Raw genomic sequence first — 23926 nt, 5'->3', positions numbered from 1 at the left:
GCTTTCGTCTATTAGACTCTTATACGGTAAAGAGTCTTACTACGCCTATTGCCTCTACCTTTATCTAACTACCTCCTTTTGGCCGATTCTGTCGACAATCTCCTTGCTTATTAGAGCTACGATTTCTTGTTTCTTGACCGGATTAGTAATATATAGGCGTACCGTATTACTCACCTTTGTAGGGGGTTAATTCTTACCTACTACTACTATTACCTATATAGTTAGTCTCTAGGCTACCTTCTATATTACTTATTAGATTGTCTTTAGGATTTAGTATAATAGCGCTTTTAGCGCTTCTAGTAGCTATACTATAGTGTTCTTATATACCCGGGCTAGGTATTCGTTATCCCCTAGTAAGTTTTCCGCCTCCGTATATAGGGTCGTCTACGCTATATTATTTGTCGTTAGCCTCTACTTTCTATATAGTAGGCCTTAGCTTATGTCCTAGGTTTTTCCTTAGTTTGTTCCTCGGCTTAGCTCTTAGTACTAAATGTTCGTAAGGCTATAGCTCTCGTTAGTTACTATCCTCCGCTACTATTCGGGGTGAGGTCGCGCTTCCTAATTAGGTAGTTGTCCTCCGTAGCTCTATAACTCTAGGGTCTACCGTTAGGGGAACGGAACCTTAGTTTAAGGGTTCTTTATACTACGATTACGCCGCCGCTAGCGTAGGCGGGTCGCTACTACTTAAGTAGATTACTCGTCTTAATAAGGGCTATCGAATAGATAGTCCTTATCGATAAATTAGGAATCCGATCGGTCGCTCTTAGGCGTATATATAGGCCTACTATATACCGGATATCGTAGAGCTATAGACCTTAGGCACGGTACTATTATTTAACCTGCTCTATAATAACGGATAGGTAGGTTAAATACTAGTACCGTAATTAATAGAGGTGATCGGCGACCGGTATATTATAGTAACGTACTTTACTACCGAGCGGGCTATACTACCGAGCGGGCTACTTTTACTAAGAACTGTACCACTTCTATAGATATAGCTATATAACTACTATTATAGCGTATATTGTCTTTAAACGAGGCTAAACTGACCTTAGCTGTCTAGGCCACGAAACGCGACGCGATAGTTACGAATCGACTTGCTATAAAGGTATACGACGCGTCTCGAACTATACTAGGGTATCGATTGAATAGACGACCTCCTTAGGGTAACTACGAGCCTAATTCGAAGAAGCTTATAGAGCTAGAAGAGAGGGTAATACTTAAGTATATACTCGAGCTAGATCTTAGAGGTTTTCCGCTATTAAAGGCTAGTATACGAGCAATAGCCGATTTATTGCTATAAGAGAAGGGTCTTAAGCCCGCTAGTCTTAATTAGATAGACAGGTTTATTAGGCGGCATCGTGAGCTAAAGGTTCGTATAATACGTAGATACGATCGTTAGCGAGCCCTAATAGAAGATCTAGACGTTATCGAGAAGTAGTTCTTACTTATACGTAATATAAAGGAGAAGTATAGTATCCTTAACTAGGACACCTATAACTTCGACGAGACAGGGTTTATAATAGGTGTCATTACGTCTTAGAGCGTCGTTACGGGTTTAGAAAGGCGTAGTAGAAAGAGAAAGGTCGTTTAATAGGGCAATAGAGAGGGAGTAGAGAGATAGCGTATTAGATAGCTCTTATACGAAGCGAGATTAGCAAGCTACGTAAGTCTAACGAGGCCCTTATATAGCGGAAAGCACGAAATCGTAAGTACATTCAGTCTAGAGGGTCTCTAACCTTCGATAAGGCGTCGCAATTAATACCTCTAGAGGATACTAGGATGCAGGAAGTGAGTAGAGAGTCGCTAGATAGTGTTTGGCTAGTACTAAGGCTACAACGCTATAAACGATATAGCGAGTCGGGGTATAACGTACGTACCTATTAAGTAGACTCGCTAGATAGCGAAGACTCTAAAGAGGAATTGTCCTCCTAGTAACAATTCTGTACGATGTCGTCGTGTTAAGATACCGTCGTAATTAAAGTGGAAGTGGTACAGTTCTTAGCAAAAGTGGCCCGCTCGGTAGTGTGGCCCGCTCGGTAGTGTGGCCCGCTCGGTAGTGAAGTACGTTAGTACTTTTAAATATAATAAGGGTTATAGGAGTACTTTCTTAATACAATATAAGGACATAGCGGTATGTTTTTACTATAAAGCGACACGGCGGTATTTTACGACACAATAAGGGACATAGGAGTATTTCACCGTTATAAGATTGCTATGAAACCCAACTCATCAACGCTCATCTCCTCGCCGCATGTGGCCTTCGCTCTTGCCAATCTGCCAGACACTGTGCAGTAAATCATGCAGTTCATTCCATTAGCTTTATCTCTTCGACAGTCCATCACAACCCCGCAAGCTATGCCGTTGCTCGTCTGAAGCCTGCACCGCGCGGATATGTATTTCCAGTCCAGTTATCCGGTCCATCGTCGTCGCTCTGCTCCTTAAGCTCTCTGCCCTCGTCATCGTTGTCGCCGTCAGACATTACCTCCTCGGGCTCGTTGTCGAAATCTGGACACCCAACCTCGAATGTTTGGTTCACGAACATGTCCGGGCCGTGCTCGTGCGTACCCATGTGCTCCTCGTCGGTTTCGTCACACTCGCGCTCGAACACGAAGTTCGCGGTTTGTCTTAGCACCTTCTCCATGAAGTTGAGCCACCCTGGCGGAAGTAGTGGATTGCCGTTATGATCTATGTTGCCGTCGGCTGGGGTATCTCTCATCAGCTCACACTGCACGAACTCGCGAAGTTTGAGTTCGAGAGTCTTTGGCGTCGCTCCCATGTGATTGTGTTGGCTCAGATCAATCTCGAGCGCTTCCTTGATGGAATCGGTCTCCTCGTAAGTCACCTCATGGGGCAGTGCAGGTCTACGAAGGCTAGACGTTGGCACGAAGCTCACGACGGTGTCGAATAACTTGGAGATGGCACTGGCAGTGATAGTACGATAGAGCAGCGCATCCGGCTCATGGTCGAGCTCTTTCCAACTCTTCTAATTTTCATTGTCTGCCATGTGTCGAGCCGTATCCTTCAGCACCTCGAGTTGTGTGTTGTCTTCCTCGTTGATCACAGGCATGCGGCATATTGAGCATTTGTATCTGAGACAGAATGAATGGTCGATCTTGCTGACACCGTCTTCGAGTATGACCGTGTGGCCACATGGCAACATCACTTGAGCCCTGCCTTTGCGAGCTTTGACCATCTTCTTGTTGACCTCCTTGCCCTTGACAACATTCGCGGCAATGATTCTGACTTTCTCGAAGAAAAAGTCAATGGCAGTGTAGTCGATCTTGTTCCCCCAACCAGCATCACTCGCGTCTTGGTCGGCTAGATGCTGCTGACCTTGGCGAAGCAGCTGGCTGCGGACGTGGTGACAGGCAATGTCGCTTGGACGCAGCCGCAGATCAAGCATAATCTTGACCCACGCATATCCGATGCCCAGTGTGTTCCAGTCTTCTTGATATATGCAGAAGAACAAATTCCGCTTCCGGCCATCATTGAACATCGTCGCCAGCTTGATACGCACTTGTACCGGCCCATAATTGAGTCGAGATGTGACGAAGGACAGCTGTGTTCTGCCAGGTGCGCTAAGGAGATCTTGCATGGCTTCGGCGAGCCTCTGCACTGAGGAACTCTTCATCACGAAGTCGTCGTCTGCGGGAACAAGCAAATCAGATGGCTTGTTGGCCGCAGAACTGACAGTCATGAGGGTCGCGTTCAATGGGCCGACACCACTTGCATTGTGTCCAGGATGTTGGCGGAATTCCGCGGCTGGTGGTGGTGAAAGGTACAACTCATGCATATGTGGTATGAGTGAGAGTTCTGGGTACCGATACTCGACAGTGTGGTTGGGTTTTCTCCTCGCAGCTCCAGTCGGCCAGGCCTCGCTTGAATACTCATTGTCCTCGGAGCGTTCCTGGCCTGAGGAGGTGATTTCCAAGCGGTACAAGCTTTCAGCAAGGTCGAAAGACATGGCGCCGAATTCTTGTGTACAGAATCGCGCAGGTGGTCGCGTATCCAATGTGTCTGTGTCGACAGGTGGCAGGGGGCGCAGAAGATAGAGGTGTCGATGCGCGATGTAAGGGTGGTGTGTTGCGATGTTTTTGTTGTTGTTGCAGTAAGCTCGAGGGCGCTGACCAAGAGCTTGAGGCCAAAGTCTAAAACTAGGGAACTCACAAGACGCTACAGAAAAAGCTTCGCGCTAGCACGTGCACAAGTGAATAGACAGAGGACTTTAAACAAGATCCACTTATCTGCGTACCTTCAGTCAGCGCCGGAACTATTTACCAGTCATCACTCGAGTACTCACGCTTTCACCTTTCGTACAGAGTGCGCCCGACTATACTATTGCAAAGGTCGGCATTCGGCTAGACCTTATGGGTACAATAGCCTTGGCCCAAAGTACGGGTTGCTTTATATCAGTAAATCAGCTTGGACGTTCGGAAGCATTCGGTCAGCCATTAATCATTCGGTGACAGCCATTCAACTCAGATCCGTTGCGAACTGAGGGTGTGTTTCCTAAACAGACCACTCATCCACCTCATGTTCCATTTCGTCTTCCATGGTAAGCTCGCCATTCATGTTCAAATCCTGCTCATCTTCTTCATCGTCATCTTCTTCTTGGGCAGAGTCAAGTTCTTCGTCTTTATCATCCGGGGTTTCGAAGGTGTGATTGATGTACGTCACTTCATCATCCTGCTTGTGCACTCCGAGATGCTTATAGCCAGTCTTGTCACACCGGCGGAGGTAAAGCATGTTCACCGTTCGCTTGATCCAGATCCTAACATCGCCCCTCCATCCTGGTGCAGTCGGGACTACGCCGCTGGCTTCAGTCCAGCCGTGCTGCCTCGCGTCGTCCTCGAGCTTCGTGTCGATGCAGTGGAGCAGCTTCGCACCGAGATGCACTGGTGTAACGCGAAGATGGTGACGTTGTTCAAGTTCAAGCTGGACAGCGTATAGCGCAAATTGCGTCTCCTCACGCATGCAAAATGCTTGTGACTCTGGCATGATGGTGGCGTCTGCTTGCATCGTCATTAGTGCCAGCTCCAAACAATTCATCACGGCTTCTGCTGAGACAGTCGACACCTCGTGGCTTGTGATGTGATCATCAAGATTACGATTGGATTCCTGCTCGTCAGCATGATCAATCACACTCTCGTTACTCTCAAGAACTGCTAGGTCGAAGAAGTCCTCGCTTGGCAGTATTCTCGCCCCACAATTGTCGCAATGCGCAAGCAGACATTCCTCCGATGTTAGTGCTTTGAATTGCTCTGGTCCCATCTCATCTGGATAGCCGCAGGGGTAAATGATCTGGACAGGTAGTTCAAGGGGAGATGCCTTTGTGAGACAACAATTTTCCGAAGATTCGTCGGTGCGCCACTCTGGGAAGCTCAGTCGTCGAAGGTACAACTTTTTTGCATCCATCATCTTCTCTTCTATCCACGACAGCCATTTGATCGGCCTGTAAGCTACATCTCGAAGCCCTTGGGCCAGTAATTGTCGCTGCACTTCGAAGAACGCCATGTCATTTGCGCGAAAGTACAGACTGTCTATGATTCCGACAGCGTCGTAGCTTAGTGTCGACGGTGTGGTTAGCTCCCCAAGTGCGCCGAATGCTTGCTCGTCTAAAGAGCAGGCGAAGTCGATACTCGCACCGTTCGCGAAGGTAGAATATACTTGGATCTTGAATCGCACTTCCTCGTCCTCGTAGCAATATGAGACGAAGGACAGTTGTGTGCCACCTTGCTTGGGCGTCAAGCTTTCCACAATGTCGACGAATTCTTTGGGGTCTGTCGTCGTGCGGCAGACGTGCCAGACTGCATTTCGAGAACCATCAGGCGATAGACTTGAGCTGGAAGAGAATGTCGTGTCTGCCATGGTTTGCCTTAATGGTCTTTCCTCTGGCCTCTTCCGCATCGCGGCCTTTGCTGGCGGCTCGAGTTTCAGTTTCGCATTGTAGGGGATCAGAGAGTCATCGGGGTAGGTGTAATCAACAAAGTGGTGCGGGCGTCGCATCGCACCACGATAATAGTTGCCGCCATTACGGCCCTCATCGGTGCTGAAGGGGCTGCTTCTCGAACCACGGCTCGAGCTTCGACGGCGCAAAGCCCGAGCAAGATCGTACCCCATCCTGCTTCTTTTGCTGGGGTCTTTGTGATGGAGTCTTTGTGACAGAGCCTTTGCGATGGAGTCTTTGTGATAAGTTGAGAGTGCTTCGGCTTCGAGGAAAGACTTCGCCTCATTGTCATCGCGAAGCTGGATTGAGCTCACAGAGTGTGGATCTAGGCGCTAGCACTCCGGCCGCGGCCGCAGCAAACAAACACAATTTCACTGACGGCCTAGTGAGTGGTGCTACAGATTAGTGAATCGTTCCAGCCCAAGGTCTTTTTTGTCGGGACAAAGTGAGTGGTGCGTCCCGCACAGTCGATGGGTCTTCGACCGCAGGGCAAGCCAAATCACGGCATGATATTCGCTCCCGTGGCCAGCGCTGCAACAGATCTGCTGTTCGAGGTCATGTTGGAGTGCTGGTCGTCGTATATAATATTATGGGCGATCAGTATAGTGTTGTTCTTCGTAGGCGGCGCGCTGCCGTCCAACCACAGGTGTTGAGGATTTCAACCGGGAAAGCAGTTGGAACCAGCTTCGTGAAGTGTCCTATGTCGGCGGTTCCGTCTGGATGGTCCTCAAGGATGGTGACCGCGTTGAGATACATCTCCTTAGCATCCAGAAGGCTTTCTTTTGACGTGGCTCAACCACGAGATGGACTGATTTGCCATGTCATTGCGGCCTTCCCGGACCAACTTTCGCTGCACTTCGAAACACGCAAAGTCGTTGGTGCGAAGATGCAAAGCTCTGCAGAATCTGTACTGTCCTCCGGCTAACACTGTAAGGGCTCACAAGCTGATCAAGCTCATTCCAACCACTTTGGTCCAAGTAGCAAGTGGCCCGGCGCTTCGATCCGTCTGCATAGACCGTGGGCACCATGATTTTGAAGTGGTACCATCCTGCATGTGCTGTATCATCATCTTCATAGGTGGCTAAGAATAGTGTTGTATTTCCAGCTTTCTTCGTCAATCTCAATCTCATCGACTAAGCTGCGAGGTTGGTGATTCTCGACGTCGATGTGGCTTTTCAGATCCACCACAGCACTGCCTTGGATCGGCCATACCGCCTAATGAGATGTTCTGCTGGTGATTCGCCCCACCGATCCAGCATCCGGCCGCTTGCGCAATGATGCACTGGCAGGGGGGGTTCACTAATAGATCAGGTCCAATTTCAGCGGGTGAAGCGAGAGCCAGTGGAGAGCTATCTGGTTGTCGTATGCAGTATACCATGGCGTTTGCAACCATTTTGCCATATCCTAGGGAGCGTGCAGCCCTTGGTCATGTCGAGACGACTCTGATACTCTAGTTCAGTCAAGCTCCAGTACCAAGCAATACGACTCGCATCGAGACGGTGCAGATATTCGACTGTCATATTCTGCACCACGCTGGGTCTTGATAGCGTTTTGTTAGACATGTATAGAATCGCTGCAAGTCAGTATATGGTGACGCTCCTAGTCAGGCTGCCTGCAGGCGAATCGCAGCGCATCGGTGAGCAAGATGGAATCGACCTCTTGCCGAATCGGGTTTACCGTTACCAGCGAGAGACGCGACAGCTCAAGGCGTGAAAATGCCAACCATCCTGAACACGGAGCAGATAGATGTCAGCAGATTTTGGTACGTCCTGCAGATCCGCCCTGATCGATACATACCTCCTCAATGTTTGCTGTGCGGTGCAATGCCGTCTCTTACGCACGTTCGACCACAACACCTACAGAATAGCATGATAACAAAGAAAAGAGGAAGAGGGGCTGGTCTGCAATCGACAAGCTCAACAACCGTCAAGCTCATCCTTAATACCCGCATGGCACACCACGCCAAGAAGAGCGACTGCTACATAAAATGCTCTCGTAGTAGTCAGCAGCCAAAGGGAAGCAGAGGATATGTAGGCAGCACAATCCGAAAGGGCGCGAAGATCCGCAGCCCGCCACCCACACCGATGCAACACGCATCAATTCTCACTCATCGTCTACTGGTCCATAACCTCATCCACCATGGCATCCAACGCACCCCCAGTAGCAGGCGGGGCAGTAAGGGAATGCCTCAACGATCCCATGAGTCTAGCCTCAGTCTGGAGCAGCGGAGGACCTCGAGAAGCGCCCTACACATTCGGATTTCCAACTGCTCCAAGACTGCCAAAAGCACGAGGCATGCCAGGTGCGCCAAAGCCAACGGCAGGAGAGGTCTTGCTCGGCATGGGAGATCCTATTTCACCAAGACCCATAGATCCTCGTCCTTGGTCCGGCGTACTGGCGTGGTCTTCCCACTTCACCTCGACATTGCCGTCGTCGTCTCTCCGCAGAGACAGTTCGCCGCCCCCGTTATGGCTATCGCCTTCTGTCTCGCAGATGTCTTCGACTTCCTGTAGAGTGATGGGTGCGTCAAGTGGTGGGTGATTGTTTTCGACTTGCTGGAGGAGAACGTCAACCTTGTTGTAACCATCGCCTTCGCCACGGCTTGCATTGGATAGTTGTTGGCACGCTTTGCAGATCTCTTGCCGAATGACCAATGGTCGGGGTTGCGAGAGCCCAGGGGCGCGACCGTTCATCACACCAGGTGCCATCGAGCCAAAGCCGTTCGGTGCAAAGTTATTGTTCATCCAGCCGCCCATTCCAGGGTTGGGCAGACTGCCCCAGTTGCTCTGAAGACCTGGACTGGAGCCGAATGGCATTGCGGGAGTGTTCCATGTGCTGCCTGGCGTGCCAAACCCGCCATTGGGTCCACCAAACCCACCGGTGGGGTGCATGCCAGCGTTAGGAATGGGTATGCCTCGACTGCCGGCTGGGATCTGCGAGTGTCGCCTGCTGTCTTGCATGCCGGGCAGCATCTGCTCCTCTGTGTCGTCAAGCAGCGCGGAACTACCTAAGTGCTGACTCATGGCATCTACTTCGGCGTTCAAAGTCGTTCGCTCTGCACCGGGAGGTCTCACACTGCTTGGACGCTGGATCGGCGCTGGTCGAGCAATTGGTTGGTTGGCAGCAGACTCGAATCTCTCCTTCTCGGATGATTGTTGCCGCGAGTGTCCACTTATGCTCGTCCTGGGTGCATCGCCGCCCGATGCTCCTGGTGAAGGGCCTAACGGAGATGTTTGGTTGTGATGCAATGCTTGACCAAAGCCAGGTGGCGCTTGCCCAGGCGCATCATACGGGAAGCCTCTCATCGGAGGCGGTATCATGCCTGGTGGAGGTGCCATTCCATTCATACCGGGCGCGCCAAAAGGCATGCGATTAGGCAGACCCATTGGTGGCGGTCCTTGGTGGGGTGGGAACATTGGCATTGGTCCTCTCTGTCCCATGCTTGGAGCGAATGGTCCTTGGGGTCCTGGAAAGGCCGGGAAGGCCATGGGTGACATATGTCCAAAGCCGCCATGGTGTTGCTGTGGATGAGCCATACCAGGCGGAGGTTGAATGTGTTGTTGCGGTAGTGGATACGAAGCGGGTATATGCGGAGGTTGTTGCTGACCAGCTTGGTGGTTACTGGGCTTTTGCATTATAGTCTTTGGCTGAACCTGATTTTGTTGCTGTCCGACACTTCCGGGGGATGAGCTCTTGCTAGGTGCGCCAGAAGGCAGAGAATTCGATTGTCTCGGAGAAGACGCATGCGAGCTGCCTCGTTGCTGCGATGCTTGTCGGTGCTTCGCTGGAGTGGGCGCCTTGGGTATCGCAGGTGTTGCGACTTGCGGATGGGGCGAAGAGATGCCAGACTGTGTCTGCTTGGGAAAGACTCCAGGTATGGCCACCATGCCAGCTTGCGAGGGACGCTTCGTGATCTGAGGAGGATGCGGCGCCGAAGCAGCCTGTTGCGCAGACTTCTCGCGCTCTTTTGCCTCCTTCTCAGCTTTCGCCTTTGCTTCACGTTCCCGCTTGTCTTTTTCTTCTTGGGCTTTGCGCTCACGAGCCTCCTTTTCTCGTGCCTCTCGCTCCTCGCGCTCTTTCTTTCGTGCTTCGTCCTTCTTGGCCTTCTCGGCAGCCTTCTGCTCCCTCGCTTTACGTTCGGCTTCCTCTCGGCGTTGCTGTTCTTCTTGCTGCCGCCGTAACCTCTCAGCCTCCTTGCGCGCCTTCTCCTCTTCTTGCTTCTTCTTTTCCTCTTCTCTCTTCTTCCGCTGCTCCTCTCTCCTCCTCCGCTGATCCTCCTGCTTCTTCTCCTCGGCCTCTCGCAGTTGACGCTCCTCCTCAGCTTTCTCGGCATCTCGCTTGGCTTTCTCCTCGGCTTTGGCTTGCGCTTGCTGTTTCTTCTTGTCCTTTTTCTTTTGCGCATCCCGCTGCTTCTTCGCCTCGCGCTGGGCTTGGAGCTTGTCTTCGTTGTCAATTTCCTCGAGAAGCTTCATTTGTCTTTCGGTGGCGACCTTTTCTCGATATGCTGTCAAAACACGCTGCTCGAACATGCGAGCAGCAAATATTTGAAACATTCGTCGACCTTCCTGCATACGTTGTTCCTCGGTCAGCCCACCCTGTAGATGATCAGTTCTGAATTGGTGATGACTTGCCATTTCAAGCTCGCGATGGCTCACCATCTCGTCCTCTTCTTCCATTTCGTCGTCGAAATCGTCTTGGCTGTCGTACGAGGCATCGTCATCGTCGTATTCCTCTGTTGCCAGGGGATCTTCGTGACTGTAGGAGTTCTCATCGGGCGGGTAGCCTGCATGATGTTCTGCCTCGTACTGTGACCGACTCTCACGTTGCATGCGACGCTCGGCGAGCTGTTCCATCATTTCGATGAACTTTCGGCCGTCGTTTTTGAGCAGGTCGTCGGCTACCGTGAGGAGGTTGTCTGCATTACCCTTTAGCCCGGCTTTCAGCTTGTCAACCCAGGGTGTTAGGATACCTTTGACAGTCAGATGTGAGCCGAAATTGAAAAAGTCCGGCACGCCTGGGTGCCCTCGCGGCGGCTCAGGCTCAGGCCCCTGGTCCAATTCTTCATCCGAGTACGGCTCGTCGTCTTCCTCGTCACCACTGTACTCCTCTTCTTCCTCCTCGTCACTAAATTCGTCCTCGTCCAGGTGTTCGTGCAAGTGGCTGGTCCTGTGTTGCGGTGGCATGGGCGGTGGAGGGTGCGCGAATGGATGCTGTCGCTGCTGCAGCGGCGGAGGAATCATGCCGTCCGTGGAAGGTAGAGGCGGAATATCGTGATGTGCGTACTGCTCCAGCTCCTCGTAGTAGCCTTCGTAAAGGACTTCGAGTTCCTCCTCGATTGCAGTCCGCTTACGCCCGCAGACTGTACAGGAGCACGAGTGCTTCTGCTGAGCCTTCATCTTCTTAAGAACCGCCTCCTTCTCGATCTTCAACAGTCCCTTGCGCTGCTCCTCGCTAAGCTCCAGCCAGAACTCTTTGATGTTTTGCCGCTCCTGAGCTGAGGTGGTATTCCAGATGTTATCGTGGCTGTGTCCATGCCGCATGGAAGGTCTCATCATGCCGGGCGGAGGAGGTGCATGTTGGGGCAGAGGGGGTGGGGACATGCGTGGATCGTATGCATGGTGGTGGTGGTGATGGTGGTGGTGATGCGGACTCAGCGCCGGGGCATGTTTCTTCTTGGTCTTCTTCATGCCCACAGGTGGCGGAGGCGGGTGCAGACCATTCGTCGGAGGCATAGGCGGCGGTGCGTCGTGTTGCTCGTCCTCGTAGTATTCCGGCTCGTCCTCCTCGAAGTCATCTTCCTCGTCGTCATACCGCAATGCGTCCTCTTCATAGCCGGCCGGGGGAGGAGGCACGGAGGGTACCTGCGATGCGCTCTTGGCCGCTTGCTTTGCACGCCTCTTCTGCTTCTTCCGATTTCCTGGCGGCGGAGCTGTTATGACGCCGTTTGCTGGCGGCGCCGGGGCCTTCGTGGTCGACATGTTCGTGGTCCTCGCAGGCGGAATATCGTGCTAGGCGGAGTCCTGCTGCTATCACGTGTCAGTCACGAGCTGACGGTGTGTCCTGAGTGCGGTGGTGGGAAGGAGGGTATGGCGGAGTGTGTGTGCTGCGCTGTTCGGCATGTGTCGTCCCGCAAGGTGGAGTGGAGATTCGTACCAACCCGTTTCCTGCTCCCACGACAATAGCGATATGGCGGCGTGAGGATGCGGTACGTGTGTCCGTGTCTATGTCATGCGCTGCGATCAATCGTGGAGTGGAGGGAATAGTGGTCGACATGGGGGGTTTATGGGCGAGTTCCATGCACCACAGACCTGCATCACTCAGACTGAGGCACGGACGTGAAACTCAGCCTCAGGCCGACGGTAACATTGTAACCACGACTTTCTGACACTACATAGACATCACCACCACCCGCGAGACCGACGACCTGCGCAATAACACCAACTCATCACACAAACATACGTTACCACCATTGCCGGTCGCCGATTACATCTCTCACGGCTCTGAACATTGCGCAAGCTCCCCAAAGCTTGACCAAGTTTGGCAAGACCACCAACTTGAAACACTGCTGCAGCATTGAGAAGCTCGTATCACGCTGCCACTCCGCCTTACTCAGACACCACCATACGGTTCATACCACCTCTCTCCACCCGATCCTGCGCTCCAGCTCCCAACGACAGCCTGCACTGTCATTCCCACGCACTTGCGACAACTCTCCCAACACACGCTGGACCCTGCATAATCGGCACCCGAACGCGGACGAACACGCCAGACTATCCACCGCGCTGGTGTAGCTGGGTAAGAGAGGGCAAGAGCCAGCAGAGACAGTCGTCAGCACTCGTTGCGACCGTCTCGTCCTGTACTGGAGTGGTCCTGATCCGCAGAGAGCCGGACCGGCTGAGACCAGTAAAGATGGCGGCACAGCAGGACCAGGTTATGCGGAGGTAGGTGATCATACCACACACCAGTCAGGCAGGCAGGCATTGATTGATGTTCCTCGCAGGAAGCTCGTCATAATAGGCGATGGTGCTTGTGGAAAGACATCGCTGCTCAGCGTCTTCACCCTCGGCTACTTTCCAACTGTAAGCGCATCCCGATATCACGACAAGTCTGCCGCCGGACAGCCCACTGATATGATGCCTGCAGAGATATGTACCGACAGTATTCGAGAATTATGTCACCGACTGTAGAGTCGATGGCAAGTCGGTGCAACTAGCACTCTGGGACACAGCAGGCCAGGAAGACTACGAACGACTACGACCACTCGCCTACTCACAAGCGCATGTGATATTGATCGCATTCTCCGTCTCATCGCCAGACTCGCTACACAACATCACAACAAAATGGTAAGCCAACCTCTTCCAACTTCCCCCCGACAATGTCCACTTACTAACACCCCCGTCAACCAGGCATCCAGAGGTGCTAGAACGCTGCCCCAACGTCCCCATAATCCTCGTCGGCCTCAAGAAAGATCTCCGCGACGACCCCATAGCCCAGGAAGAAATGCGGAAACGATCCGAGAAGTTCCTGACCCCGGATGAAGGCGAAGAAGTGCGGAAACGAATATCCGCGAAGAAGTACCTCGAGTGCTCCAGTCTGTCAGGCGAGGGAGTCGACGATGTCTTCGAGGCGGCCACGCGCCAATCGCTGCTCAGCGGGGATCACAAAGAACAAGGCGGGTGCTGTGTTATACTATAAGGTCTGCCGAGAGACCACACAGGAGGAGACTGTTCCGTATGATGGAACATGAGCACAGACATGCACATAGAGCAGGCAGGAGTCGTAATGCGCCGAGACACATAAGGCAGAAGCGGCGGCGTTGTGTTTTTGCCTCTTTCGTCAGCGAAGCGAAAAGTCTGGTTGTGAGCGTGCAATGTAGAGGAATGGAATGGGTTGATGGAGGACGACAGATTACGAACATGCACATGTGTCTCGAGAGAGCGAAGATCTTGTGCGTCAGGTACCTTGTTCTTTGTAATGAGCGTTATGTCTTCATGAGTAAAGCGGGCTTCCCGGGCTTCCAGGACGTGGAGTCGATTTGAAGTGAGAGGTTTACCTGATGCATCCACAAGCAATGTGCCCACGTGATGGACATCTGAATATGGCAAGAGCAATGCGGCTATGCATTCGTGTCCCTGCAGCAGGTCTCCAATCAAAAGCATGAGACCCTTTTGTGTTGATACTGTAGTTGGAAGTTGCACATCGGAGCTGAACAGTGCGCACATCCCACGAAGTGGTGCGTGGGTGGGTAGAGCATGATGTCTTGTTCAAGCCTCACAGAAGACTTCAGAACGGCTCTCCCGCATCGTCAGCCCCCGGATGGTACATGTACACTCCTCGCTCGTCTGTCGTGCCAGCGCAACGACAAACGCAGCTGCACGAAGATGCAGTCATGCCGAGCGATTTGTGTGACTCTTCACATGGCTTCATCTGGTGCGCCAATGAGAAAGTAGCACTCTGAACGATGCAGCTCAGATGTCAGCTCGAAGTACTGCTGGAGGATCGGTAGGTTATGAATGTTGTGGTCATGGGAATGAAAGGTGCTGTTTGCTCGCGTGTGTACTGGCATGTGATATGCGAGGCTCTCGCTGTTCGGTCATCGCCCCTGAGGTCTCGCGGCGGCGGATCTGGCCGGTTTCATGTCGCGGAGAGAGGCTCCACCTCTGGAAGGTCACCTCTGATGATCGGACTCCTTGTTGGCCGGCATCACGATGCGTGTTGTAGCTTCTTCAGCATAGAAATGCATGTCATGTCGTCGGGTATGGACAAGAGTCATATCTGTCACAGTGGACTTGTTCGTGATCGTGGTTGTCGGAGCATGTCGATTGTGGCGGCAGTCCTGCATGGCGCTTGGTCCGCGGTCTCCCGGCTGTTGAAGGCTACTGCAGCATGACGGCACGCGTGATTGGTTGCCATTGCGGACCAGATGGAAGTTTTGGACCCAAGTGTGACAGCAGCAACCACGAAGCACTCTTTTTCTGCACTGCTGGGAGGCAGAACTCAGGGGTGAAGAAGACAATGTTCCGCTGAAGACTCGCCCAATAGCGTGACGTGGAAGAGAATGTTCCGTTGTGTTGACAGGGGAAGATGGGAAGATGGGAAGATCCCAGATGCAGAAAAAGACGGCGGCGGACCGGCGGTGAAGTTCTGCTAGGGATCGCTGCCGGAACGCTAGAAGCTCTAGCGCGGAAGCATAATGCCTTTTCATCTTTTCCTTGGGCAGATGCTCTCCTCGATCCTCTCGCCTCCGTATCCAAACACCACATCACCACAGCGAAGACGCACACTATCCATCCGACACGGACAATATCAGCGTACTACTCAATCACTTCGTCGTCAAGATGCCGCAGGCTGTCTTTGAGCACTAAATCACCACTGGAGACGCGGCCACGTGCTGTTTCTCCAGTTTGGTCACTGCTCATCGAGATCTTCATCTGACACACGACGAACTCATATCGATTCCTGAGGCATTGCCGACAGTAGTCAACCCAGCCTTGTATAGGATTCGAGGTGCACCAGACACTACGATTCGCTGGCATCGATATATCTACGAAACGTTTGCATCCCTTGCAAGCTACACGACGAAGTGATCCACAGGCTTGACCTCACATAGTAAAGGTCGAGTCCACAGCAGTTCACAGTAGCCCATTCGTTGCCCGAAGGCGACATACGCGATACATCCAGGACCGACAGTGCCATTCACTGCACCCATTTCTGACCCCGCCGATTCCTAGACTCACCTACCACTTACTACACACTACCCGAACATACAATACATACCACGATCCAATGGCGCACCCAATCTCTCAAGCAATGCCGCATGGAAACATGCACATCCTGCAGCAACAGAAGAAGATGCACAATGGCCCACCCAAGATGGGCCAAATGAAGACGATGAAAAGTAACGTTGCAAAAGTTGCGAGTGTAGCTCGCACAGGAGACGCGATATCAGACGAAAGCGACAATGGTGAAGCCGAGGCAGACTGTACCGCTATTGAAGATGATAGTGACTCGGATGAGGCGGATGCTTTTGCCCTGTCAGGTGTGAGACGTCCCGGGAAACATGGCGTCTCGCGTCTGGCAGGGCTCACACCACCAGCAGACTTTGACATGGACGGACAGCAGGCTTCAGCAGGGGCTGAGCGCGAAAGTGACGATGAAGACTACGATGCTGTAGGCGAGCTCAGCGAAAGCGAAGATGATGAAGTGGAGGACGAGAAAAAGGTCTTGCGTTCAGCTGAGCAGGATCTGATCGCAGAGTTCGAGCGGACGGAGAAGCCTCGAACAGACAATGCTTTCACGACTGTGATGAACGAAATGTCATTGAAGGAGGACGCAGCTCTGGCACGCCGATTGTCCCAACAAAGTCAGACGAGTCAGCCGGCCGACGACCTTGATCTGGACCTGGACATGAATCAGGATCCGTTCAATGGAGCATCTTTCATGGCCGAGTCCCAGCTCGAGATGTGGGATGAGGCTGAGGGCCTTTTCGATGGCGACCTTGCCCAATGGCGCAACCCCGACTCTGCAACAAACACGCTTGGCTTGATGGATATTCTAAGCCGCGAAGAAAGTACACCATCAAACACCAACCAGAAGAAGGTCCGTTTTGAGGAGACTGCATCGTCTCGCTCTTCCAGCATGAGTAGCGAAGATGATCCAAGAGATGCGTATCCAGACCTGTTCGATTCACAAGACGATCTCGCCGCAAGACAACGTGCTATGCTCGCCGGAGTTGACATTGATGCCATTCAAGACGGCGAATCAGTCTACGACTTTGACTTTGAAGACGAGTACGAGAAGCAAGCCTTCGAGATTGATGGCCAAAGCGACTCCGATGAAGAGTCGAGCGACAGTGATTGTAAGCGTGCCGTGATTCCCCTCGTTTAACTTGTTTCTGACACGCAGCAAAGCCGACGGTGGTGACACTACAGACGAAGAAGACCCTGAAGAACAGCTAGCACGCGTTCTTGCAATCAAAGCTGCATGCGAGGCACGAAACGGCAAGGTCGCACCTGCCAACACACCCGCCAGCGAACCGAGCACGCCGGTACCCAGCAAGCGTTCACCGCCTGTGATGGCACGTGGCAACTCTGGCAAAGCTTCGGCGACTACGCCAAAGAGCAATGGCCGACCCAAGATGGGCACATTCGCACGCGACCCAACACGTGCCACCGTGACTGCCGACATCAAAGGTAGTGGTGTCAAACTTGTCTGTCCAACTAAGCCTCCTGCTGAAGAGCGTGCTTACTGGGAGCGCGCACGTCAAGCCGTGGGCAGTCGTGATGGCAGTCCTGGAGGTTCTGTCTCCTGGACATGCGCCACCCCTCGCCCCGCGAAAGCTCCGTTCCGACCACTGACTGCTCGCTCGACTCTTGGAACTATGTTTGACGGCAACCTCGACTTCCTCCGCAACAATGACGAGAACGGTATCGCCGATGAATTGCTGGTTCCCAGTAGGAGCGACAGCATGCAATCATCAATGGTCTCAGCAGCCATGACTAATGACGAGGAGAGCGAATATGAGAGCGACGTCCAGATGGAGGATTTCCTCCAGATCAGGGACGATGACTCCGATGACGAGGAGGAGCCACAATCTGCATCGGATGTCTTCTCGCCTACTCAGTCAACATTCAGCGATGCCGTCTTCGACTCGCCAGTCTACTCTCGCCCAGGCACAAGCAATGGCCTCCTGGGTCATCTCGAGCAACAGCGTGGTCTCGTCTCGTCCTTCCGCAACAATCAGCATCACGTCCGACAAGTGACATCGCTGCCGGTGAACCCATCGCAACGTGCGCAACGCCATGAAGCCAACGCGCTTCAAAAAGGTCGCCGTGCGGCGGCCAATACACCAATGACTCCTGCGCGTAAGCAACGTCAGAGTCAAAATCTGGACATGACCAATGCAGGCATCAGCAAAACTGCCTCTCCAGTCTTCTCCAAGCGTCGTCGCAGTCGCGGCATCTCCATCACTGGCATGGATCAGACTCTCACCCGTGATCGCTTCGCTGGTAACCGCCAATAGAACTGGATCTACCAACAACTTTGACACCACATAGACCCACGACTTTACGACCCCACACGGCGTTCGGATCGTTCATACTGTACTACTACTACTACTTCCTTATCGCAACACCACCGCATCACAATTCGACGGGCTAGACAAAACTGCAGCACAAAGAGACGGGATACTTGGCAGCGAAGAAACTGTTCTGATTTTTTTTTGATTTGATGTTCTTACCGGATTTTTCTGGGCTGTTTGGTATCAGCGTGGCGTCGGTGGCGTTCGTCCCTTTATCTGATTTGGCTGAGAACCCTTCTTCGAACTGGTGTCGAGGAGGGGCGGCTGGACGTCATCAATCTTGTTTGCTGCGCGCGGTGATACCCGAGGAATTGCGTTGGAAGGGCGAGCATATATATCAGCGAGCCTAGAGTTTCTGTGGTGCCAGCTTTTCGTTTAAGAGGATGACAGGTAGTGTACGATCTTGGTAGATGCGAGTAATCAAGATGTTTTAGAAGAAGCCTGGCGGCATGCTTTCAGCTTTCTGGCTGGTACCGTGGGCTGGTAGAGTCAGTCTTGATGATGTATGGAGCTGATCTTTACTGGAAAGGCGGACCTGGATACCCTCACGAACGCTTTCCGCGAACAGCGAGTCTTACAGGCATCCCAACTCGAAGCTTGCAAGAGCTCACTCAACACAGCAGCTCGTACGACTACACGAGATCCCCATTACACTCCCTCCCAGGATAGAGGATGAGGTGAGGTACGGCATTATGGTAGATTTCGGTAGGCGAGTATGTGGTGTTGTATAAGGGAAGACCGTCATACCGGAGAAGCATGGGATGCGAGCGACTTGGAACTTGAGATTGGAAGCGATGGACTCGTTCAGGAGAAACCAGGAGTTCCGTGGGAGTTCGTTAAACATCCGAGGTGGGTTGTGTTTGTTGTGCGGAAAGGATGGAGTGAAGAAGCTGTAACGGCCAAGTTCTGGTCGAGCTGGAAGACGGCACAGCATAATCTGCCAGGATGATGAGCCCAAAGCCCGTACTCCTCTACCGAAAACACGGCAAGACTCTGTGGCTCTTGTACAACAGTGGTTGTGTAAGGAGAGACAGTCAGCACGCACACCATCTCACCACCCTCTAGCCTCACGCGGGCATTGGACACGGCACTTACGCACCGTACCACGATCCACTTGCACACCACCAATGCGCTGGCGAACCACCACGCCAAACGACCGGGACCACAGCGAAACCTGTCGTGCTTGTGCACATCTAGGATATGCACAAAGATTGCTTGCACGGCACTACGGGCACTACCCTCCGCAATTCTGTAGCGCACCATATTTTATGTTTACACAGCCTGGCTCGCTCTCAGCACTGTCCCGAAGGCTCACAGCACTTCCCCGCAAAATGTACACTCGGTCGGGTGCTTCATTCACCTCGCATTGAAGAGCGAGGTTGTCGACGAATCAGAGTTGTGGCTGAGTTTCACGCTAACACCGTAGATCTTCCGTGCAGCACAGGCAGATCAATGCATTGGCTGGGATGTTTTGACTAGGATGGTGTATACTTCCTATCAATTATCCTGCATCGTCGTCGTCAATCTACCACAGATCTAATGCGGTAGCCTTGAGTTTTCAGGGATATCGGGGAACGCACGCACTTTGGCACTATTGAAGGCTGCTGCGTGCGTGCAGGTTTTAGATACGTTCTTTTATTCTTGGCTTTTGTTGCTGGCTGTGCTGCTTCGCACCGCAGAGTCCGATGCCGAAGTTTTCTCATGTGTAGCTTTGTATGCTTGGAGCTGAAGGATGTCAGGTGGTTGATAAGGTATGGACGCCGCTGGGTGGTTGGTGTCATCAATCACTCGACATTTTCGGGCACTTCTACCTTGGCGATCAGTATTTCTCAACAGCCCTTCCAGCCTGGCATCACATCAGCGACATCGACCGTAGACGAGCACAGCTAGACATTGCCGATACCAGCGACTGCCAGGCTAGAGCACAACAGCAGCAAAATCAGACATGTCCTCCTCCTCATCAGAACCAGAATGCCAATCCTTCTACCGCTACTACGAACCCAGCGAGATCCTCGCCGCCATAGGCATCGGTCTCTTCGCAGTAACAGTCCTCGCCCACTCCATTCGAATGGTCACGACCCGCACGCTGGATAACAGTTTCATGATCCTCGGAGGCACATGTACGTTCTTCACGTCTAGTCAACACCCTACCCAACACTGACGCCTCTCCAGTCTAACTCCTAGGCTACATAGCCCGCCTCTTCTCCACCCGCAACCCCTGCTCCAAAGCCGCCTGGGGCGGTCAATCCGTTCTCCTCCTCCTCGGGCCCTCCATGCTCATGTGCACGATAACACTAACGCACACGGCCTTCATCCGTGCTCTGAACGCTACACGCTTCTGCTGGGTTCCACTGCGATTACAGCGTCCACTGTATTTGGCGATAAACACCATCTGCATTATAATTCAAGCAGTCGGCGGAATAACTTTTGCAGCTGCGAGCGGGAAACACATGGCGGAGATTGGCGACCGGCTGATCATCGCAGCGTATGTGATGCAGATGGTGTTTTGGCTGTACATTCTGGCTGAAAATACGTGGGTGACAACCAAAGTGGGCAAGGAGGCGAAGAGGGCGAGGCTGAATCCCGAGGGGCTGGATGCTGCTGTGCCGGCGAAGGAGAGGTTTGTGCATTACAAGCGGTGGAGACAACTTTTTGGACTGGCGATTTCGATTTTGTTTGGGAGGAACATGATGCGGTTGACGGAGTTGGGGATGAAATTTCTGCAGGAGAATGAGTGGACGAGTTATGCTTTTGATGGGTATCAGATTGTGGTTGTCATGGGAGTGTGGGCTGTGTTTTACCTGCCGGGAAAGTGTCGCGAGGTTGAGAAGGCGCAGGATCGGTGTCGAGGGTCGGAGCTGGAGCAGGTTCAGTCGGCTGAGAGGCCGATGCTGGGTGTTTAGGGACTGAGACGGAAGAGAGGGAAAGTGTGGAGGATCATGAACACGACATGAAGCGTCTGAAAGTACGGGAGTCTATAGAGGGGCACAAGGAGAATCTGGAAACGAAATTGTCTTACCTATCCAGGTTCGACTTACCTCTAAGGATTGTATGGATCGCAAGTGAAATCAACCATCGCATAGGCCAACTTCAGGCCATCGTTGACCTTCGTCGACTTGAGGTTCGTGTTCCAGATGAGCATAGTCTGGCCATGTCCATTGTCTTCGCACACAAAGCCTGGGTTGCTGCTCAAGATCTGGGTCTTCTTGCGGATGCTCTTTCTAACAAATTTGCAGCCATCACCGTTGGCGTAAGGCCTACCGATGTTGACGGTGTAGAGGCCTGCCATGGTAAGATACCTAAGAGCGCACGTAGAGGTATTTGGCGCGACGCGTGGGAGCGGCTCGGCGGGGAGGTAGGCCTTGTTGACTGGAGCTGGTGCCGGTGCTGCCAGAGCGGTGGCGAGGAGGAGAGTTGCTGCGAGGAGTTGCATTGTTGTGTGTCGTGTTTGGAATGTGTTGGGTTTGTGAGCTTGTGTTTGGATTGTGACAAGATGGCCGGAGTATCGAGAGTACAAGTAGTGCGTGAGAACGATCGATAACAATGGCATCGTTGACAATGGAGACCCTTGAGGCTTGTCATGAGGACGAAGCTGATCGAGAGGCGCTACAGTATCAACAATGACACAATGAGAGCCCCTGCGGCACGTCCTTGAGAGTGAAGGTGTGTTAGCGCACGTCAAAGTCGATCAAAGCAACAAACATGGCAAGAACGATCTGCCGCGCGTCCGTACAACGAGCTGACGGTGTGTCCTAAGTACGGTAGTGGTGGTATATGGAAACTCGCCTTTGATCTTGATCTTGTCGTTCGCAGTAAACTGTTGCCAGAGCTTCACTTGAGGGTGTGACCGCAAAATCTCCGGAATCACAGCGAGCTTCACCTACCGATGTGCTTTTTGCGGTGCAGATGCTGTGATGGGCGCGTCGGTTGGTGATGATCCTGCGGAGATCGGCAATGCGCCTGCGTCAACGACGCCAGTAGTCGCTACTTTCGTCTGGGTCTTCTTGGTCTTCTGTGCGCTATTGTGAGTGGCAGCTCTCTTTCTTTTTCACAGCAGGCTGAGCCATTGAATCGCCGTCGCAGTCGCCAGCCGCGGCAGGTGTGGCCACGATCGCATGATACGGCGTAGGTGGCCTGTGAGTCCCGAGTGGATGGAAGGTGGTCGTGTTACTGGATAGACAGGTCGGCCTGCAAATGGCTCATTTGTTGTGGGAGTTTGTCGTCGTCTTAGCTAAGCGACCGTGGTTGCGGAAGGTTTCACAAATTCCCTTAGCGCAACATGTGAAGTCGACGTCTCGGATCCTATCCCACTCCCACCCAAAACATCAACTCTCACACACCACAATCTCGACCAGTCATGGATCCGCCACCAAATCTGCCACCGACAGACAGATACTCGAAGAGGTACGCCGAAGCACTCATACCCTATGAAGCAGATGACTTGGACAAAGCAGTAGAAATAGCCAAGTGTAACTTGACGGATCCGACGCTTCCACGATACTGGCTGGTCAAGAACTGCATCTTGATTGTATGCGCCTCCACAGATTGGGATGAGGCAGAGGTGAGTACCTTTCTGCAAATACTATAGTCCACTTGTGGCGCAACCTTGTGCTGAATTGCTGTGCACTAACTCATACCCCAGAATTATCGTCTGCAAGGCGAAATGGTGTACCACGAGGCCAAGAAAGGCACAAACCCAGGCGACAAGCTATCTCTCGAGTATCTTGGGAAGCTGAGGAAGGACCTCGACGAACTGCAGGAGGCTCAAGCGGAACAAGCTGCAGATAACGGCTGGGACGATCAAGTCGAAGTCGAAGTCAACGAGCGGGAAGGAGAGGTCGACGGCGGGGACGATGAGTTCGAAGAGTGGGACGAAGAGCTCGATGATGCTCAAGAGGTCGAGGCTGCCGAGGTCGATGCTCTTGGACCGGACGTGAATGTGCCGTAAGCTGTGCGCGAGGCAGTGGAGAAGGTAGGTTCCTACAAGATGTCAGTCTCTCTGCATTTCGCTGCTTATACTGACTGGCAATCTAGGTCCAAGCCAGCAAGACCGCTGGTGCGGAGAACCTGCATGGCGAAGCTCAACCAGCTTCAATTCGCAAGGTAAGGATACTCTGTCTATATGCTCACGCAAATACTGACGTCTCTTTCTTTACGAAGCCTGCGGCAGCACATCTGATGCCTGATGTAGGCTCGATGATGCGGAACGAGCACGGCGGATATGGAGGCTATGATGGGAGTATGGATTATGTGAAGCGACCATCGCAGGGTAGCAGCACCGACAGTGGCCACAGCAAGGCCAAGTCACTCTCGATTCGAGCCAAAGATGGTTTGGCGGGCATTCTCAAAGGGCTGACGGGCGACGAGGAGGACAATGGAGGAAGCTAGTATGTGCGAATATGCAGGCTCCGTCCATTTCATTCTGCCCAGGTGTCGGAAAAGCTGGGAGCGGTATACTGGAAGTAGTGGATTTATTCGCGTGGTCGAGGCGTTGGAGTGGAGGCGAGAAGCGTGGGCGCGAATATATGTAGGCGCAGGCGTTCGTGACCTTGTTCTTGGGCAGCCTCCCAATTCAGTGACCCTGTTACAACAAGATGGGATCGACAGTCCATTCCATCCAGAACACCTTCTCTACTTTGACGGCCTTCCTCACTATCCTCATGCTGGGCCGCTTGCTCCGGATCGCTCGCTCGTTCGTTCTGAGACCAGCGACGTGGGCAATGGCACACGCGAACCGATATCCGGTAGTCAAAGTGAACCTGGTTTGGAGCCTTTCGGATCTTGTCTCGATATTCTGATAGTAGTCTCCAATGCTGCGCAACGTCATGGCCATGCAAGAGAGCGCGTCGATGACAAGCAGCAGCCACCTGATATCTGCTTCATTAGTTCCTGGTATT

At 52.7% G+C, this 23926-nt stretch overlaps 8 protein-coding genes across 8 annotated transcripts; 4 read left to right on the top strand and 4 right to left on the bottom strand.

Moving 5' to 3' along the window:
* Window positions 1–2356: 2356 nt before the first annotated feature.
* On the bottom strand, window positions 2357–3967 carry CLAFUR5_10632 (uncharacterized protein; the record flags this gene model as incomplete). Its single annotated transcript, XM_047909780.1, has 2 exons — window positions 2357–2986; window positions 3032–3967. 2 exons carry the CDS (start codon window positions 3965–3967, stop codon window positions 2357–2359), a joined length of 1566 nt encoding a protein of 521 aa, XP_047763974.1.
* A 545-nt stretch (window positions 3968–4512) lies between these two features.
* On the bottom strand, window positions 4513–6123 carry CLAFUR5_10631 (uncharacterized protein; the record flags this gene model as incomplete). The annotated part of the gene is made up of 1 exon (XM_047909779.1): window positions 4513–6123. One exon carries the CDS (start codon window positions 6121–6123, stop codon window positions 4513–4515), a length of 1611 nt encoding a protein of 536 aa, XP_047763973.1.
* Window positions 6124–8196: 2073 nt separating this feature from the next.
* Window positions 8197–11928, bottom strand: CLAFUR5_10630 (Stress response protein; the record flags this gene model as incomplete). The annotated part of the gene is made up of 3 exons (XM_047909778.1): window positions 8197–10511; window positions 10578–10865; window positions 10920–11928. The coding sequence occupies 3 exons, from the start codon at window positions 11926–11928 to the stop codon at window positions 8197–8199; spliced, it is 3612 nt and encodes a 1203-aa protein (XP_047763972.1).
* A 931-nt stretch (window positions 11929–12859) lies between these two features.
* CLAFUR5_10629 (GTP-binding protein rho2) lies at window positions 12860–13645 on the top strand (the record flags this gene model as incomplete). Its single annotated transcript, XM_047909777.1, has 4 exons — window positions 12860–12891; window positions 12924–13029; window positions 13094–13293; window positions 13357–13645. The coding sequence occupies 4 exons, from the start codon at window positions 12860–12862 to the stop codon at window positions 13643–13645; spliced, it is 627 nt and encodes a 208-aa protein (XP_047764380.1).
* Window positions 13646–15736: 2091 nt separating this feature from the next.
* Window positions 15737–17972, top strand: CLAFUR5_10628 (uncharacterized protein; the record flags this gene model as incomplete). Its single annotated transcript, XM_047909776.1, has 2 exons — window positions 15737–16808; window positions 16861–17972. 2 exons carry the CDS (start codon window positions 15737–15739, stop codon window positions 17970–17972), a joined length of 2184 nt encoding a protein of 727 aa, XP_047764381.1.
* Window positions 17973–19974: 2002 nt separating this feature from the next.
* Window positions 19975–20932, top strand: CLAFUR5_10627 (uncharacterized protein; the record flags this gene model as incomplete). Its single annotated transcript, XM_047909775.1, has 2 exons — window positions 19975–20149; window positions 20223–20932. 2 exons carry the CDS (start codon window positions 19975–19977, stop codon window positions 20930–20932), a joined length of 885 nt encoding a protein of 294 aa, XP_047764386.1.
* Window positions 20933–21069: 137 nt separating this feature from the next.
* Window positions 21070–21462, bottom strand: CLAFUR5_10626 (uncharacterized protein; the record flags this gene model as incomplete). The annotated part of the gene is made up of 1 exon (XM_047909774.1): window positions 21070–21462. The coding sequence occupies one exon, from the start codon at window positions 21460–21462 to the stop codon at window positions 21070–21072; it is 393 nt and encodes a 130-aa protein (XP_047764048.1).
* A 924-nt stretch (window positions 21463–22386) lies between these two features.
* On the top strand, window positions 22387–23417 carry CLAFUR5_10625 (uncharacterized protein; the record flags this gene model as incomplete). Its single annotated transcript, XM_047909773.1, has 4 exons — window positions 22387–22590; window positions 22672–22962; window positions 23064–23132; window positions 23190–23417. 4 exons carry the CDS (start codon window positions 22387–22389, stop codon window positions 23415–23417), a joined length of 792 nt encoding a protein of 263 aa, XP_047764387.1.
* Window positions 23418–23926: the final 509 nt, after the last annotated feature.

This window comes from Fulvia fulva, chromosome 7 (genome assembly GCF_020509005.1).
Source record: "Fulvia fulva chromosome 7, complete sequence".
NCBI lineage: Eukaryota > Fungi > Ascomycota > Dothideomycetes > Mycosphaerellales > Mycosphaerellaceae > Fulvia > Fulvia fulva.
The sequence above is the reverse complement of the archived record's forward strand: the minus strand, read 5'-3'. Positions and strand labels throughout refer to the sequence as shown.